Here is a 16,155-nt window from a genome sequence, read left to right as displayed (position 1 = left end):
GGAGGGCTGGGGTTCAGGGCCCAGAGCCTGCCTGACTTGTGGCAGAAGTGGGGAGTGGGCACAGGGCAGGCATGGCGAGGAGAGTTTGGGGTGGGAGAGGGAAGAAAGGGAGGGAACACGGGCCAGGCGCATGTGTCCTCTGTGGCCGGGGCTGAACCCTGGCTGCTGCCCCCTCACCTGCCCACGGGGCAGCCCTGGCACCCAGTGGGTGTCAGCACCTGCTAGGTGTTCAAATCAGGTGACAGAATAAAGTCACCACGGGACTTAGGGGCCCCCCTGCAGGATCTTACAGTAACCCTACAACTGGCTGAAATCCTACAGAGCAAAGTCTAGGAACAGACAGGGAGAATCCAGGAACGGAACGCACACTTGCTTCCCATCCTGTGCTCTCCCGTCACCCCACCCCGGGGCCTGGAGGATGCCCAGAGAGGTTGAGTGCCTGGGCCCCAGGCACACAGGACAGGCAGGGCTGCTGGGTGTGAGGCCAGGAGGCTGGGCTGCCGCTCTGGGGGCACAGGGGTCCCTGGAGCCCCCATCAGAAGGAGGGGCCAGCGGAGTGATAACCTGACTGGCACTGGCCTGGGCCTGAGGGGCAGGTGGTGAGGTGGCAGCCACGCAGGTCTCTCTACCCCGAGCCTGCATCCCTCCTCCTCCCTCCTACCCCACAGGCTCAGGTCAGAGCAGGGCTGGACCCAGAGGGCAACGGGAGGCAGGGCACCCAGGGGCCTCTCTGACACCTGGGCTGTGCACTGGGAGTGGGAGTGCGGATGGAGGGGCCACACACACTCACCCCGAACATTTGCCGCAGGTCGGGGTCTCTGAACCGGAAGGGGATGTTGGAGACGTGTAGCCGCTTGGGCTGCTGCTTCTCTGTGGGGTCGGAGGGATGGAGCGGCTGGCTGTCCGTCTGTGCCGCGTCGTCTGTCTGCTGCGGGAAGAGGACCCGGGCTGGGAGGTGCCCCCTTCAGCTCCCATCCCACAGCAGGGGACCATCTAAGTGCCAGGTCTTCCCCAGGCCCCTAGGACGTCCCCATCCTGGGACCCACAGGAGACATGGCACAGCAGCACCTCAGCCTCAGGTCCCACTTCCAGGCCTTTCCCCGGGCTGTGTCTGCAACACCATGGCAGGGCCAGGCCTCCCTGGCGCAGTGCGTCCTCCCACCGTGGCTCGGCCTGTCCACTGAGGTCTGACCTCAGCGGTCCCTTGGCTATCACGGTCTTTGAGGTCATGAGAGCACTGCTTCCCTGACAGCCCGAGTTCTGGGACCATGGGCGCCATTTGGGGTTTCCAGCTCGATGAGAAAGTGGAGAAGTTTCAGAAGCCACCGCGACACACATATCCGTGGTGGTGCTGCCCCACAGGGAGGCCCCCCTGGGGCTGCCTGCCTCTTCTTCTAACCCTGCTCTGGGGCTCTGCATCTTCCAAGGCTCAGGGGTGGCCACGTCCAGTGCTTCAGAGCTGGTCCTCATTTTGGAGCCAAATGTTGGTCAACAGAGGGACTCTGAAAGACTTGGGTCTCAGGGAACAAAGCTGCCACAAAGCAGGGACCCCCCTCCCACCAGCTCCCCAAGAGGCCAAGGCCGTGAAGAGGCCCCGAGGCGGTGCAGTGCAACAAGCAGGTTGCGCTGGTGGCGTGCGCGCGAGGTTCCTCCCTGGGGACTTCAACAGGGACGGGCCATCAGCTCACAGCCAGGCTGCCCTTCAGCCTGGTTGGTCCCTGCTGAATCCCCAGAGCCAAAGGCAGGCTGGGCGTGGTGAGTGGGGGAGGACTGACCGAGGGGCCTGGTTGGCTCATCGTGACCCGGGGGCTGGCACCCATGGCCTTCTGCGGGCTGCTCAGCGTTAGTACCCAGGATCAGAGCCGGTGACGGATGGGGTGGGTGGACAGACGCCGGCTCCCTCCCGTGGGGCTCCTCTGCCCCCTTGTGCCTCTGCCCCTTGTGGGCACAACGGGCCGAGAAACACCTTTTATTGCTTCTTTCCTCTTCCTGTCTCAAGTCCCGGCTCTCCTCCCGGGTCTTTTGGGATCACCAGCCCAATACACTGCTTGAATTTGAACCTTTGTCTGGGGGTCTGCTTCTGGGACAGGACTCCAGACAACGGACTGCCTGGGGGCCTACAGAGAGTGGAGCGGGGAGGGCAGGGTCCTCGAGGCCTGGGTTAGACTTTGCACAAATGGAAGTCCCAGTGGCTGTGGTCTCCCACGTGGCTGGAGGAGCAGAGGCAGCTGGCCAGCGGCGGGAGGCTGGGCCGCGGAGACACAGCTGAGAGGAGAGGTGCCGGAGAGCACTTTCCACAGGTCCCCGGGAACTGCCCGTTTGCTTCTGGTGGGTTCTGTCCACCAGAGGAGTGCTGACCAGTACCACAAGCTTCCTGGAGCCAGAACAGTGAGCAGGGCGAGGTCACTGTGACCGAGGCCTCGTGCTGTGGCTGAGGAATGGACCCCGAGGGGCAGAGCCTCACCAAGGCCAGTGGCTGGAGATGTCTCTGGACTCCTGAGTGCCTGCCCTAGATGGCCACCCTCGTCATCCTTTCTGGAAGGAAAGGGCCGCTCCCCCAACTCCTGCATTCAGCGGATGCCATAGGGGAGGGGAGGGGATGTCACCAGCTCCTGGGCACACTTCCAGGTGGTGAGCTGGCAGGGGGCGTGGAGGGCTGCAGGGGTGTGGGAGCATCTTGTTCAAAGGCCCCTTAGCCTCAGCTCTGTGTTCCTGTGTTGAGAGGAAGCACAGGGTGTCAGGGCCCATTCGTGGGTTGGAAGCTACCATCGTCTCGTGTGCCTGGGGACACGCGTGACCTGGGGCTCAGCAGGTTGGCCATCCCATGCGTGGCAGGCCCAGTTCTGACGAGCGTGTGTTCTCTGAGCCCAAGTGTGGGTCCTGCGCCTGTTCCTGGGGGTTTACCAACAAGTGCCGACACCCCCGCTCCCAGGAGCCCACCTTTAGCAGGGAGGCGTCTGAGGAGGAACAGCTGGTGGGGTGGGAGTGAGGTGGCAAGTCTCTGAGAATCCTGATCTGGCCTGTACATGCCTTCATTCCTGATGGGCAACATGGGGCAGCTGCCTTTGGGCTTTTCGGGGACACTTGTGGGCTCCTCCCCCCAAGCCCGGGACCTGGAGTTGCCCAAGAGCTCAGCCCCCTCCCCAGCTGTCCTGCTGTCCTCCTCCCTTGGTCCCACTCTTCCTTGCAGAAGATAAGCTTGTGCGTCACCTTCAGAGGGCCCACCTGTGCCCCTGAATCAAGGCAGAAGCGACAGTGCATGTGCTGATTCTACATAGGTCTGAGCCCCGCCCTCTGGCTACAACAAGCTGTAGCTCTTCCATGCAGTGGTAAGGGTGGGCCCAGTGCCCCTGTCACCCCCTCCACCCCGTGCCTCCCACAGACCTGTGCCCTCAGCTGCTCCTGGGTACAGGTGACTAAATGGACTCAACCCAGACTTGGAAAACTAGTGGGAGAGGGGCATGCAATGCTGACTCTGGGCCAGCAGAGGGCAGCGGTCAGCGCGACCTAGTGGCCAGGGCCATAGGAAAGGCCCAGCTTGCGCTCGGAGGAGATGGGGAGCCCTGGGCGGGGCAGGGGTTGGAGCGGGGACACCACGGGAGGGTGCTGACGAAGCTGGGGCATCTGGGGCTGGGCTGGGCTGTCCTTTCTGTCCCGCCTTGGGCCCTTCCTAATAGCAGAACTGAGCCCACTGTGTGTCTCCAAGATCCAGGGTCCTCCTGCCTCTGCATCCCACCCCAAAGGCCCTTAGGGGAGCAGCTGAGGGTCAGGTGGGAGAAATGGGGTGATGGGGGCAGGACACAAGTAAGAAAAGAGCCCCCCTTGCCCCCAAGCGCAGCTGCAGACAGAGGCAGATAAATGGGTTCAATGACTGTGAAATTGTAAGATGTGCAGAGAAACCCCAGAGTGCAACAGCACACTGGCTGCCCCAAGGCGAGATGGAGGCCTTCCCACCATTTATCACAGTGGTCCAGGCAGCCTGCACTGCCTTCCAAGGGACATTACTTCCTTTTTTTTTTTTTTTTTTTTTTGCGGTACGCGGGCCTCTCACTGCTGTGGCCTCTCCCGTTGCGGAGCACAGGCTCAGCGGCCATGGCTCACGGGCCCAGCCGCTCCGCGGCATGTGGGATCTTCCCGGACCGGGGCACGAACCCGTGTTCCCTCCATCGGCAGGCGGACTCTCAACCACTGCGCCACCAGGGAAGCCCTTCCTTTTTCTTTTTTGAAGCAATTTTTGTCTTTGGTTCTCAAATGCAGGGAAAAGAGAAACAGCGGCAGCAACTCTCCCTCCCCTCCCACAACTGCCCTCGGCCGCTTTGCTTCTGTGTCTTCCCCATCTCTGTGTCACCTGAGTCGTCGTGGGTCCCCCTCCACCTTTCAAGGCAGCAGCCGGCCCATCTCGGTGGGACAGCATATGTCCCACCCTCGCACCCTCCGAGGAGCCTGCAGCTCTATTCACCTGGGCCTCCCCAAGCCCAGCACAGGGAGAGGCCAAGAGGGCCCTGGGCAGGGTTCGTTAGGTCTGGCAGGGCCACAGGCAGCAGGCCAGGACCTGGTGGCCGTCACTGGGATGGAGTCAAGGCTTGCCGATGCCGCACGGGAGACTCCTGGAAATGCCCTTTCTCTATGGCCCCATCTCTCCTCATCTTTGGTCCTCCAAGACCTCCTGGGCACTCGTGCAGTGACTGTCAGCTGCCTGCCAGACATGGCTCGCCCCTGGTGGGCGGTGAGCCAGCCTTGGGGGAGGCATTCTCCACATGTGGCCTCAAGCCGTTCACTCATGAAGTCTTCTTCTGAACCTTGAGTGGAGCTGTGTGTCCGCTTTGGACTCCGTGGATGATGCCACGCTCCAGGAGCTCTCTGCTGGCCGCTGTGCTTGTTGCGTTGGTGTTGATGGTGCCGTCTGCTCGCACCATGCCTGCGTGGAGGCGGCACGCGGCTGAGTCTCACCCTGCAGTGCTGCACTCCCCCCACGGTCCACCCCTTTTACTTTTCTTAAGCCCCGAGAGCCAGGAGCACAGGGGACCAAAGGCCACTGCTCCGGGTGGAGTTTCTGCTGCTGCAGCGCTTGCTGGTGGGGGAGGAGAGACAGCCAAGGGGCAGGCCGTGTGAGGCCCATGGTGCCAAGGTGAGGCGGCCCCAGAGGAAGATTTGGGAGAAGGGGAGGAGTTTCTGAGAGGAGGTCCCTCTGGCTGTCCCACGATGGAGGGTGGACAAGTGGGTGGGGAGGACACCTGCAGGGGACCCGCATGACCTTGAATGAATGAGTACTCCAGGGAGGTGGTCCCCAACTCGTACCCCTGGGGGGCCCTGCAGGGTAGTGAGGTGGGCCCGCTCCATCAGCAGCCCCAATCCCTCAGCTCCCCCTGCTGCCTTTTGACAAAAGAACGTAGATGACACCGTGATGACAAACGGAATCCACAGACAGGAGAGGGCAGGTCTGGACAAAAGCTGGAGCCCGCACCTCCTGCTTCTAGCGTCAGGCTGCCTGGGGAAGGCCAAGAGGAGAGTCAGAGAAGTGACGGAGGCCTGACACAGGAGGGACATAAGACAGCTGAGAAGCAGGGCTGGGAGTGCCAGGAGTTACTCTAGTAGAAGTGGCTCCTGGAATCTTAGAGCGGGACGGCCGGCGGCCACCCTCCCCAGCTGCTCCCAAGGTGGGAAGCCCCTGCTTGAAGAAACACTCCCAGTCAGAGCACTCACGCCAAAATCTTTGCCGGGCAGCTCTGGGTGTCTTCGAGGTCACCTACTAATCCAGTAACTTTCACCCCTGGGGCCTCTGTCTCCGGATCCCGATGGAACAGCAGCAGACTCTGACCCCCTTGCCGGACCTGAAGAGCCTCAGGTAAAGAAAGGAAGGTCGAGGCTGCCCGTTCACGGGCTCAGTGGCTCTCTGGCCCAGGCACTTTCCTGGGGAGGCGCTCAGCTGAGCAGGGAGACTCTCATGTCTTAGTTGGCTTCTGGGTCCGAGACTCCTGGGTCCTCTCCGGGGCCGTGGGTTCTCACAGGCACGGAGGTCAACACTGGCCCCCTTCCACTTTATGTCCCTGATTGGTGGGAAGCAACGGCTCCCGCGGGGCAGGGCCGGTCATTTTCCCCGTGTGTCCCCGGTGCTGGCTCAGCACCTGGCACAAGCAGGTCCCCACAAATGTCTGCCAAAGGAAGACGACTTTCTTTTTTTTAAATTAATTAATTTATTTATTTTTGGCTGTGTTGGGTCTTCGTTGCTGTGCGCTGGTTTTCTCTAGTTGCGGTGAGCGGGGGCTACTCTTCGTTGCGGTGCGCGGGCTTCTCATTGCAGTGGCTTCTCTTGTTGTGGAGCACGGGCTCTAGGCACGCGGGCTTCACTAGTTGTGGCACGTGGGCTCAGTAGTTGTGGCTCGCGGGCTCTAGAGCGCAGGCTCAGTAGTTGTGGCGCAAGGGCTTAGTTGCTCCACGGCATGTGGGATCCTCCCGGACTAGGACTCAAACCCGTATGCCCTGCGTTGGCAGGCAGATTCTTAACCACTGCGCCACCAGGGAAGCCCCGAAGGGAGACGACTTTGAATTTGTCGTGGTGAGGCTGTGTCAGGGGGTCCAGGAGGCCTCCGTTTGTGCTGTCGAGGCGTTAGAGGGTGTTAGCTGTCGGTCTCGGCACCCTCTGTGTCAGCTGCAAGGCTGATCCTCTTGTCTCCCAGGCTTGCTTCCAGGGCAAACCTCTGGGGGTCAGTATTTGTTCACAAGGAGGTTGTGAGAGGTTTTTCCAGATACACCCCGTCTGCTATTGTCCATCAGAAAGAGACCAGTTGGCTGGCCATGACCTGTTCACAGGGAGCCCCTCTGGCTCCCGTGCTCACCTCTCTTTTCCGAGGTGGAAAAGCTAAACCAGGGAGGTATGGTTTGCCTCCCCATTCTAAGGCCCGTGGGCGCTGCCCTTCTCATCCGTGGAACCCTGGGGGCGTCTACGGCAGACACCCTGTACCAGGGACACTGGGATAATGGAGAAGCCTGGTGGCTTTGGTGCTGACTCAGGCTGGGCGGTGCTTCGAGCAGGCAGGAAGGGCACTGGCTGGGGTCTGGTCCAGCCCAGGGGGCAGCTTGGGGGGGCTGTGTCTCCCCAGAGCCTGGATGCTGCTGCTTGCACAGGGGGGGTAGGTGATATCTGGATCCAGGGGAGCAGTGTGGGAGCCAGGCTGGGTTAGAGGGGGGCACCCGTCAGATGGGTGGTGCCACTCCTGGTCAGCACAGGGCGTGCTGGCCTCCTGCCAGGCCCCGCTAGCCGGCCATGGGACAGATCAGCAGGGCCAACTGGACGAGCGCAAAGCCCCAGAGCTCGGCGGGGCGTGGGCGCCCGGAGAACGCAGCGGAGGAGGCCAGGGAGGGGATGCGGCAGCCTGGTCTCCAGAGGGGCTACCTTCACAGGGCGCCCACCCCGGTTGGCCAGGGGCGGCGGCCACTCCTGGACGTGACCCTGGCTATCAGGAAATCTCCGAGAAGTGCCCGGCTCAGCACTTTCTCCTTGGGGCTGCATTACAACCACATAATTGAAGCTATCTGATTGGAGGGCAGCCAAGCAGGTAGATTACAAGTGATTAGCAATGATAGGAGTGCCTGCAACCCGAGACAGCCCTGAGGGGCCCTGGGCCTCTCCTTGCTGCCGCCAGCCCCCCCCACCCCCCACCCCCGCCGCCCCCTGCTTGCTCCCGTGATGCCGCTGGGCCGGGCGAGCCCAGGCCACTGGCCTCGCGCATTTCTCTCACTTCCCATTAACAGGTCACTGACCGCTGAGGACACGCTCCATCTCCCAGATGAGGTGAGAGTTGGCCCGAAGTTGCCGCTCGGGGAGACCGGGGTGGGGGGGTAGCTAGAGGCGGTGGGCCTGGCTGCCCCTCCGTGGCACCTGCCCACCAGAAAGATCCTTGGGGTCGGATGGCGATGAGCTTGGAGGCTAGGAGCTCCTTCTTGGGGGCGGGGACTCCTGCTATGGGGCTGCCTCTCCATACACAGGCCCCCAGGCCCCTTCCCCACCGGCACTCCCCCTGAAGTTCTGAAGTTGGGGGGCCCTTACCGGCACTGTCTGGGCCCCTGCCATGGGCTGTGTGCTGGCCTCACTGCTGGGCTGCTCCGGGTGGGTCTGTGCTGGTGTATACAGGGTCATGCCGTGCTCTGGGGGGACCGGGGTCTGGCCTGAGTAGTCCGGCGTGGGGTGCGGTGGCGGCGGGGCGTACTCGGCGGGGATGCCGTTCTGTGGCGGAGGGGGGTACTGGGCCGGGGGGTAGGGCTGGGCCATCGCTTCAGGCGGAGCCGTGGCGTCCTGATTGCCCTGGGGAAGGAGAGAGCAAGGCTGGTTAGACCTCCGTGCGGCCTGGACACTGCCCCCTTTCACTGCCCCCTCTCCAGAAGGCTCTGTGGTCTCCAACTGTGCTTTCAGCAGCATTTTCCATGCCCCCTAGGACGGGGGCTCCCCCAGCATGGGGCACCAGCTCAGAGCCGGGCTGCAGGGGGAATTCTGGGGAGCCCACGTCTGGGGTGAGACACCTCTGTGTTTGAGGCCACTTGTGCGAACTCGTCAGGCCTGAGTACACTGAAGATTTTTTTTGTTTTTAATCCACCTAATTAAAAAAAATTAAATATTTTGAGATAACTGTAGACACAACAGTTGTAAGAAATATCTCACCATGATCCCGTGTACCCTCTACCCAGTGTTCCCCAGTGGTGACATCTTGTGAAACCTTCCCCACCAGGAGAGTGACATGGGTCCAGTCAAGATACAAAACGTCCCAGCAGCACCAGAATCCCTCTTGTGGCCCTTGATAGCCACACCCTCTCCCTCCCGCCTTAGAAAGGCTTTTAAGCCTTGGTTTTCTCATCAGTAAAGCAGGAGTGAGGGAAAACGATTCACAGCCTGCAGGGAAGAGGATTGGAGTTGATGGTGCAGACGTGGAGCCTGGTACCGCTCGGCCTCACGGTGGCCACCGGGTGAGGTGCTATCAGGGGGGCAAGTAGGGTCCCCGCCTCTGTCTTGAGGATCCCGGAGATGCCCCAAAGATCCCTCCCACCCTCTTAAAGGCCTGCTGCCCCAGGAGGGAAAGTGCTCCCTCGACGCTGATCCCAGCCACGCGGGGGCTCTTAGAAGCGCTGACCCTTAGCAGGGCCCGGAAACACATGGTTCTCCACATGGGGTGCCAGGACCTGCAGCAACAGCATCACCTGGGAGCAGGTAGCAAGGCAGACTCTTGGCCCCGCCCCAGACCTCCTCCTGCACTCTGGGGGCTTGTGAGAACCACTGACGTCAGGCATAAAGAGCAGCCCTGGTAGCAGGTCCCTCAGCCCCAGAGAAGCCACTGGGGTCCTTCGTGGTGCCAGGGGAGGTAGGGGTGGAGCAGGGTTCTGGCTGTCCCTTGCTGTGGACACACACTGGGGAGCAGGGGAGGCGGCCCCTGGCCTTCTGAGGGTGTCTCCAGGGAAGAGGGTTCCTCACCACCTGGAAGGACAGGGGCCACCTCTCACTGGAGTAGCCTCCCAGTGTGGAAGGACCCTTGCACACACAGGGACGGCTGACCCTTGTGACTGCTTTCCCGATGCCCTGGGACCTCGCGTGTGCTCCCGCGCTCCCCCATCAACCTCTGCGTGTTTTTTTTTTTTGCGGTACGCGGGCCTCTCACTGTCGCGGCCTCTCCCATTGCGGAGCACAGGCTCCGGACGCGCAGGCTCAGCGGCCACGGCTCACGGGCCCAGCCGCTCCGCGGCACGTGGGATCTTCCCGGACCGGGGCACGAACCCCTGTCCCCTGCATCGGCAGGCGGACTCTCAACTGCTGCGCCACCAGGGAAGCCCTCCTCTGCGTGTTTTGACCTCAGTTTTAGCGTCTGTCTCCTTGTCCATCTCCCCCGCGAGACAGGTGCTTCTCCCAGTGAGCGGGCTGGCTTGCTCGACGCTGTTCCTTCAGTTGGTGACTATTTATTCACCCAAAACTCTTTAGTGGGCAGCTGGGGGTGCCAGGCTTGTGGCTCCGGCAGGGACCCGGATGGGCAGCCCCTGCCCTGGTGACGTCTGCTATCCATTGGGGAGTAAATCCAACTACCCAGATGTTGAATCAGTTGTTAGGGTTGGGGGTGGCCTGAGCGCCATGGAGATTGAGCGCAAGGCCTGGTGTTCTGCCTTCAGGCTGGAGCCCTGCCCCTCCACTGTCTGCCTGCTCACCTCCCTTCTAGCCGGAGGCCTGAGGCCCCCAACTCTCTGCCCTGGGCCCAGCCCTGCCCTGCTCCCCAGGCCCCAGTGCCAGCCTTCACTGCCTCGCAGCCGACACCCCTCACTCCTGGGGTGACCCGACGCCTGATGAGAAGTCCCGTCCTCTACGTCCTCCTTGGTGAAGCCCCCAGGTCCCTCCCCTCTCTCTGCAGAACCTGGGGCAGAGATCACACCCCTTACGAGTGGAGGGAAACACGCGTGTACACACGTGCACACACTCATGAGGGCCCGTTCCTCGCTGGAGGGTCTGGCCTCATTGATCCCAAGTAGCCGAAAAGCCCCATTACCCAGTCGGCCAACGTGCTGGCAACGTTCCCGGCTCCCGGCCCGAGGGAGAAGGAAGGGGTGGGCTCAGGATGAGGGAGGAGGGGGCCAGCAAGGCGGGAGGGAGGCTGGCAGAGGTCGAGCAGCCAGGCTCCAGGACGGCGAGGGCAAGGGGCCGAGGGGAGTAGGGGGCGGAGAGCCAGGCGAGGAGTGTGGACAGGCCAGGGTGAGGGAGAGGGTGCTGTCAGCAGCCTCCGGATATCAATTAACTGATAAATATTTGATTAGAACCTTCACTAACTTACACCTGCCCAGGGCCCCCTCTTCCCCACCTCGTCCAAGGCTCCAGGAAAGGGGGGTTCCTCTCCCGTCTGCTTCCTTACCACCCCACCCATAGCTCTCCCCAGTGCACTCTTCCCCGGGTCCCGTGCTGGCAGAGGGGCAGACGCTGTTCACTCCCACTGCGTGGTTCCTGGACAGAAGCCCGGAGCCCAGACTGTCAGGGGAAGCTTCGACCCAGTGGGAATGCTGGGAGGTGTGTTTGGAGTCCTGAGTGCCAGGGTCTGGAGGGGTCTGGGGTGGGCAGGAAGCAGCTATGGGACGGGGACATCGAGGGACATCTGCAACATAATAAAGTCAGCACATCTGAGCACTTGGTGCTCCCTGCTCTGCAGACGTGAACTCATCGAACTCCCTCCAACCTACAAGGTAAACGCCACCTCCCCATTTCACAGCTAATAAAGCTGAGGTACGGGGCAAAGTGACTTGGCAGTGGCCACTGGCTCCCAAACCTGGCCCTCTGCTCCTCGTGCGGGGGACGGTGGGGACTGGAGGGAGGTGAGATTCCACAGCCTAGTGACAGTCTAGATGCGCAAAAGCACAGGGAGGGCTCCAATCCCCCATCTTGGCCACCGAGTGGCCCCAGGTCACCCTTTATCCTCTCTGTTTCCCCGTCTGCGGTGGTCATCTCTGGCGTGATTCAGTGGGTCCCGGACAATTCTCGACACCCCCGCCCTGGGTGTCCTCCACGCCCACGCATGGTGGCTGTCGTCCATGAGTGGCCTTCACCTTGCCTGCACACGCATGGCTGGACCCCACCAAAGGGCAGCTCAACTTTAAAACCAAACTTTCCCATGAGGTTCTGAAGTGTAGCCTGGGCTGAGAGCCGCCAGACCAGACTAGGATGGAAAAGCAGTGAGTAATCAGGTTCATCCTGAGAGGCTGTCTAGCTGCCTGGCACACAGAGGGTTGCAACAGTGAGTGTTTGTCACTTTCCTTTTCTTCCTTCTTCCCTGGTCTGTTGGGGCCACAATGAGGGAGGGGTTGAGCTTGGCGGCATGAGCTGAGCAGAGTCCCCCTGCCAGGCCATGGGGCTCATCTCAGATAGCCTCATGGTTTCAGATGATCTCAGAGCAGCTTGTGAACTTGTCTGGCTCCCCAGGGGTTCATGAATTCCCAGAGAACGGGGGCCACTCACTCACCCTCCATCCCCACATCCCTGTACCTCCTCAGCACAACACTGCTGTACTCCCAGGAGTTTCAATGCACACTGGATGGGTGGGTGGATGGATGAATGGAATGATGGATGGGCAGAGGGGTGGATGGGTGGATAGATGGATGGATAAAAAGATGGATGGAAAGACGGATGGAGAGTGAATTGATGAAAGGTGAATGGATGGGTCGATGGACAGACGGGTTAAAGCTTAAAGACTATGGTCGGGTCACGTATCCCCACTCCCTCTGCAAATCTGTTCCTCTCTCCTGTCATCACATTGGCCTGGCAAACCAGTAAGATCACCTCTGCCCACTCCACTCCGTGGCCCACAACTGGAGAAAAGCACCAAATCACCCTGATTTCCTTAGATCACGTTCTTCTGTCAGGCACTGCCCCTCACTCTCAATGACCATTTCACTCTCCCTCCTCAGCCCTCCAGCCATGCTCCACTAGCCTCGCTCTCAGTGGCGACCGTGCTTCTTATTTCCCGCGGCACATGGAAGACGACGTCCATGCTCCCCTGCTCACCTCCCTGCCTGTGGTCCTACCCTCGGCCTTCCCTCCCGTCCCCGCTCCTGTCTGTGACCAATCACTTCAGTGCACACTGCTGTCGAGTCCTTGTCACCAGCACGTGCTCACAGCTCCGGCAAGTTGTCTACTCTCTGCCACGATGGGAAAAGAAAACCCTCCTTGACCACACGGCTCTGTCAGCTACAAAGCCCGTGCACTGCTTCCCTACAGAGCAAAGTCTCTTGAATGAGTTGCCTAGACCTGCAACTCCTTTATTCCCGTTCCCTCGTAATCCCACCCCAAGCCGGTTCTCCCTGGCACCATCCCCTGAAACTACCTTGGGCAAGGTTCCCACCTCTGCCACCTGACAACCTAATGGTCAGCTCGCGGGACTTATCCAACCTGACCCCTCGGCTGCACTGAATGTGCCGACTCCTAGTCTCTCTCCAGACGCACTCTCTTTTCTTGGTCCTTACTCACCACTCTCTTTATTGCCCTGGAGGAGTTTCTGGCCCAGCGGGAACTGACCACTCTAAGCCGACAGTGATGGTGGTTGGAAGGCAGTAAGTTCTAGAGAGATCAAAGTTTTTTCATCTGGCAAAGGGGAGCTGAGGGCAACGGACACAGAGGGTGGACCGATTCGGGAGGAAGGAAGATGTCGGGGGAGGCTGTGTGGCTGGCCATGAGGGTGAGGCTAGGGCTCTGTCCTCTGGCTTCCGGAGCAGGGGAGTGAGTCTGGGGTATTTATTCCCCTGCTCTCTCCCTGGGAGGCCGTCTCTGTCCTAGACCAAGGGGGACCTAGACCCCCCTCTCGAGGGGCTGCTCCAGGATCCTCCCTCCTTCTCAGTCTCAGTTGCTGCTTCCTCCTCTGACCGTTAGGCCTGGGGTGGTAACAGGTCTGTCACCACCAGCTCTGGGGTCCTGCGCTGTTCCTGGTGGTGACCCTCTGCCCATCCTCCAGACACCTCTGCAGAGAGTCTCTTTGTAAATAAACTCATGTTATCCTAGAGCCAGTGAGCCACCTGCTCCCTGCTGGATCCTGATGACACGGCGACGTGGGATGGGAGGGCTTGTCCAGCCCAAGGGACGGGTAGGGAGGGGCTCTGACCAGGGAGGGCCTGGCCAGCCTCTCAGGGAGGCCCTGTGGCTAACGGCCTTGTCTCTGCTCCTGCATCCGGGGTGGGACTGCCTTTGGTACCAGACCCTGAGCGCAGACTCAATGCGTCCATTTCTAGGTGGCCCTGGGCACAGCCCAACCTCTTAGTCTGTGGGAAGGGAACAGTGACTCGTCTGCCTAGAGGCAGGGGCTGGGCGGGAGGACCTTCTATCTTCAAGATCTAGAGCTAAGACCCTCCCAAGTGTTTCTGCCCACATCACTCACTCGCCCAATGGAAATCCCTACACTCAGGCCTCGGCCAGTGAGCTCCCATCTTTCGGGGTGAGGGTCCCCTGTGTGTGTGGTGTGCTGGGCGGGATGCTCAGGGAGCAGGGTGCTGGGGGGAAGGGAAGAGCGGAAGTGGCAGCAGACAGAGCCCCTCCCAGCCCCTCGCTGTGCAGTCCCCTGGGGACCCCTCTGCTCACAGCCCCGCCACGACAATTAGGCTAATTGCTTCCCAGACTCCTCACCCGAGGAGGGAGGGCACCGTAAGCCCCTGGTCCACAGGCCAGGCTGCAGAGGGAAGGGAGGCTGGCGGCAAAGGCTGGGCACCAAGCCATTTCTCCACCACCTCTGGGCAAAGCTGGCTTCTAGACGGGGCGAAGGAGGGGAGCGCAGCACGACCACCAGTCCCGAGGGCCAAGCTGTTAGGTGCGTGACCTGCCTGTTTTGCTCTGGACAAGGCTCACCTGCCCTGAGAGGGGGGCAGACCTCCACCCTCACAGCCACGCCCCCAAATACTGCGCTCTACCCAAGTCACTGGCATCTGTTGAGCCGCTGCTGCCTGGCACCGGGGACACACAGGAGGCGAACAGGCTGGATTTACACAGTGCCCGTGTGGGCAGGGACTGCCATTGGCACTCTGCGAACTTGGCCATTTAATCCTCTGGGTGACTTGAAGAGGCAGGTGTCACAGGCTGCATTTCACGGAGGGGGTACGGAGGCCATGGCCACGCCGAGAGTGGGCAGGAAAGCCGCCCCAGGGTATCCCTGACCACACTCCACACTTCACAGCACAGACAGGGTCCTTACACAGGCATGGTGGAGGGCTGTGGGGAGGAGAGACCTGGGACTGGGTCTTGGAGATGCACCGCCCATGCTCCCAGGACAAGAGGGACAGATGTCAACTTCCTAAGGCCGGAGCAGGGGCCCGGCCAGAGCCTTCATGCCATGTGTGACAATTCACAGGACCAGGAGAATGGGTGGGTCAGTTTCCAGAAGAGGCTGGTTCAGAGGGCCCTCTGTGAGCATCCCTGGCCTGGCCTCTAGGCCTCCCCTGTTCCGTGCCGATCAGTGTCAGAAGGGGAGGCAGCTGACCTAGGGGCTGACCTAGGGGCTGACGGCTGGCAGGCAGGATGTGTGGGTTCAAGTCCCCAGTGACGGCTGAGCCAGGGGACCTCACAGCTCTGACCTCTCAGCCAGGAAGCAGGATGGTCCTGCCTTTCCCATCCCAGAGCATGCACGAGTGAGGCCTTGCCCCAAATCTCTGGACACTGGGGAATCTGCAACCCGAGCAAACCCGAGACTCCTTCCATCCCCGAGTCTCAGACAGGAGGTGACTGCAGGCGACACCAGACCCGGCCTGCCAGACAAAGTGACTTTCATCTCTACGCTCTCACCGGCATCCCGCCTGGCTCTGCTTGAGCGAGCCTAGCGATGCATGTTCGCTACCGGTATGGAGGCTCCTTCCCTCTCAGAGCAGCTCTGCTGGGAAGCTCTTCCACACGCAGAGCTGAAATCTGCCTTCTGGAAACTTCCATCCCATGCCTAAACTACTGCAGTCTGTGGACTGTCCTCCACTCGCTGACCCTCTGAGGGCACGAAGAATCCACAACACTCTACCCGTCTTGATTGTTCCTTGGTGCAGCTCCAGGAATATGTGGGATGGCTGTTCCCATCTTACAGGTGAGGAAACGCAGGTCCATGGCTCCGTGTGAAACCGAATCCAGGCTGCGTTCCGCTTGTCCTCGTGACCACCGCACCTTTCCTTTCCCAGGGGCTGAGGGCCTGGTCGACACCCACCTGCTCAGAGGGAGGCTCCCTCTGGCTGTGGCTGCCCAGGGAGGTTGGTTCAGGAGCAGAGGGACGGAGTTTTCATAGAGCAAGAGAGCCACCGGCGATAACGTGATGGTAACAGAGGGGAGGATCGATGCTCACAGAGGGGAAAGGGAAAAGGATGGGGGGAGGGGGAGAATACGAGGAACAGGAGAGAAGGGGAGTCATGAGACTAACACATTTAGTTGTTTTCTTGGACGTGATAGTCCTATTTTCTTAACGTGCTGATCACAGGAAAGTGAAGTTTTGGGGAAAAAGAGATGATGAGATTATCGAAAAGGAATGAAGGTGAAGCTGGGACATATGACGATATCAAGGGAAGGGGCCGGAGACCCCCGGACTCTTGTCCGTGCTGGCCCGCACATCAGGGCCTGCTCACATTCCTGCTGACACGTGGGGGAGTTTCGTTGGTTTGGGCAAGATGTCCCGCTGTGACTCAAGGCGC

The 16,155-nt window shown here is 60.8% G+C and overlaps 1 protein-coding gene across 4 annotated transcripts in view; it reads right to left on the bottom strand.

The window, feature by feature from the left end:
* Nucleotides 1-16,155, bottom strand: part of RBFOX3 (RNA binding fox-1 homolog 3) — an 80,659-nt gene that overhangs the window by 13,943 nt on the left and 50,561 nt on the right. For 2 of the 4 annotated variants that reach the window (XM_029212125.1, XM_029212127.1), the window contains exons 1-2: nt 8,048-8,269; nt 791-928 (exon numbers count right to left, since the gene is read on the bottom strand). In XM_029212125.1, the coding sequence (XP_029067958.1) occupies nt 791-928; nt 8,048-8,269 (360 nt within the window). Of the gene's footprint in view, nt 1-790; nt 929-8,047; nt 8,309-16,155 lie in introns of those variants that run through there. The other 2 variants (XM_029212126.1, XM_029212128.1) reach the window with 2 other exon arrangements.

This window comes from Monodon monoceros, unplaced genomic scaffold (assembly GCF_005190385.1).
Source record: "Monodon monoceros isolate NGI ecotype Baffin Bay Population unplaced genomic scaffold, NGI_Narwhal_1 Super_Scaffold_9, whole genome shotgun sequence".
Lineage (NCBI taxonomy): Eukaryota > Metazoa > Chordata > Mammalia > Artiodactyla > Monodontidae > Monodon > Monodon monoceros.
The sequence above is the reverse complement of the archived record's forward strand: the minus strand, read 5'-3'. Positions and strand labels throughout refer to the sequence as shown.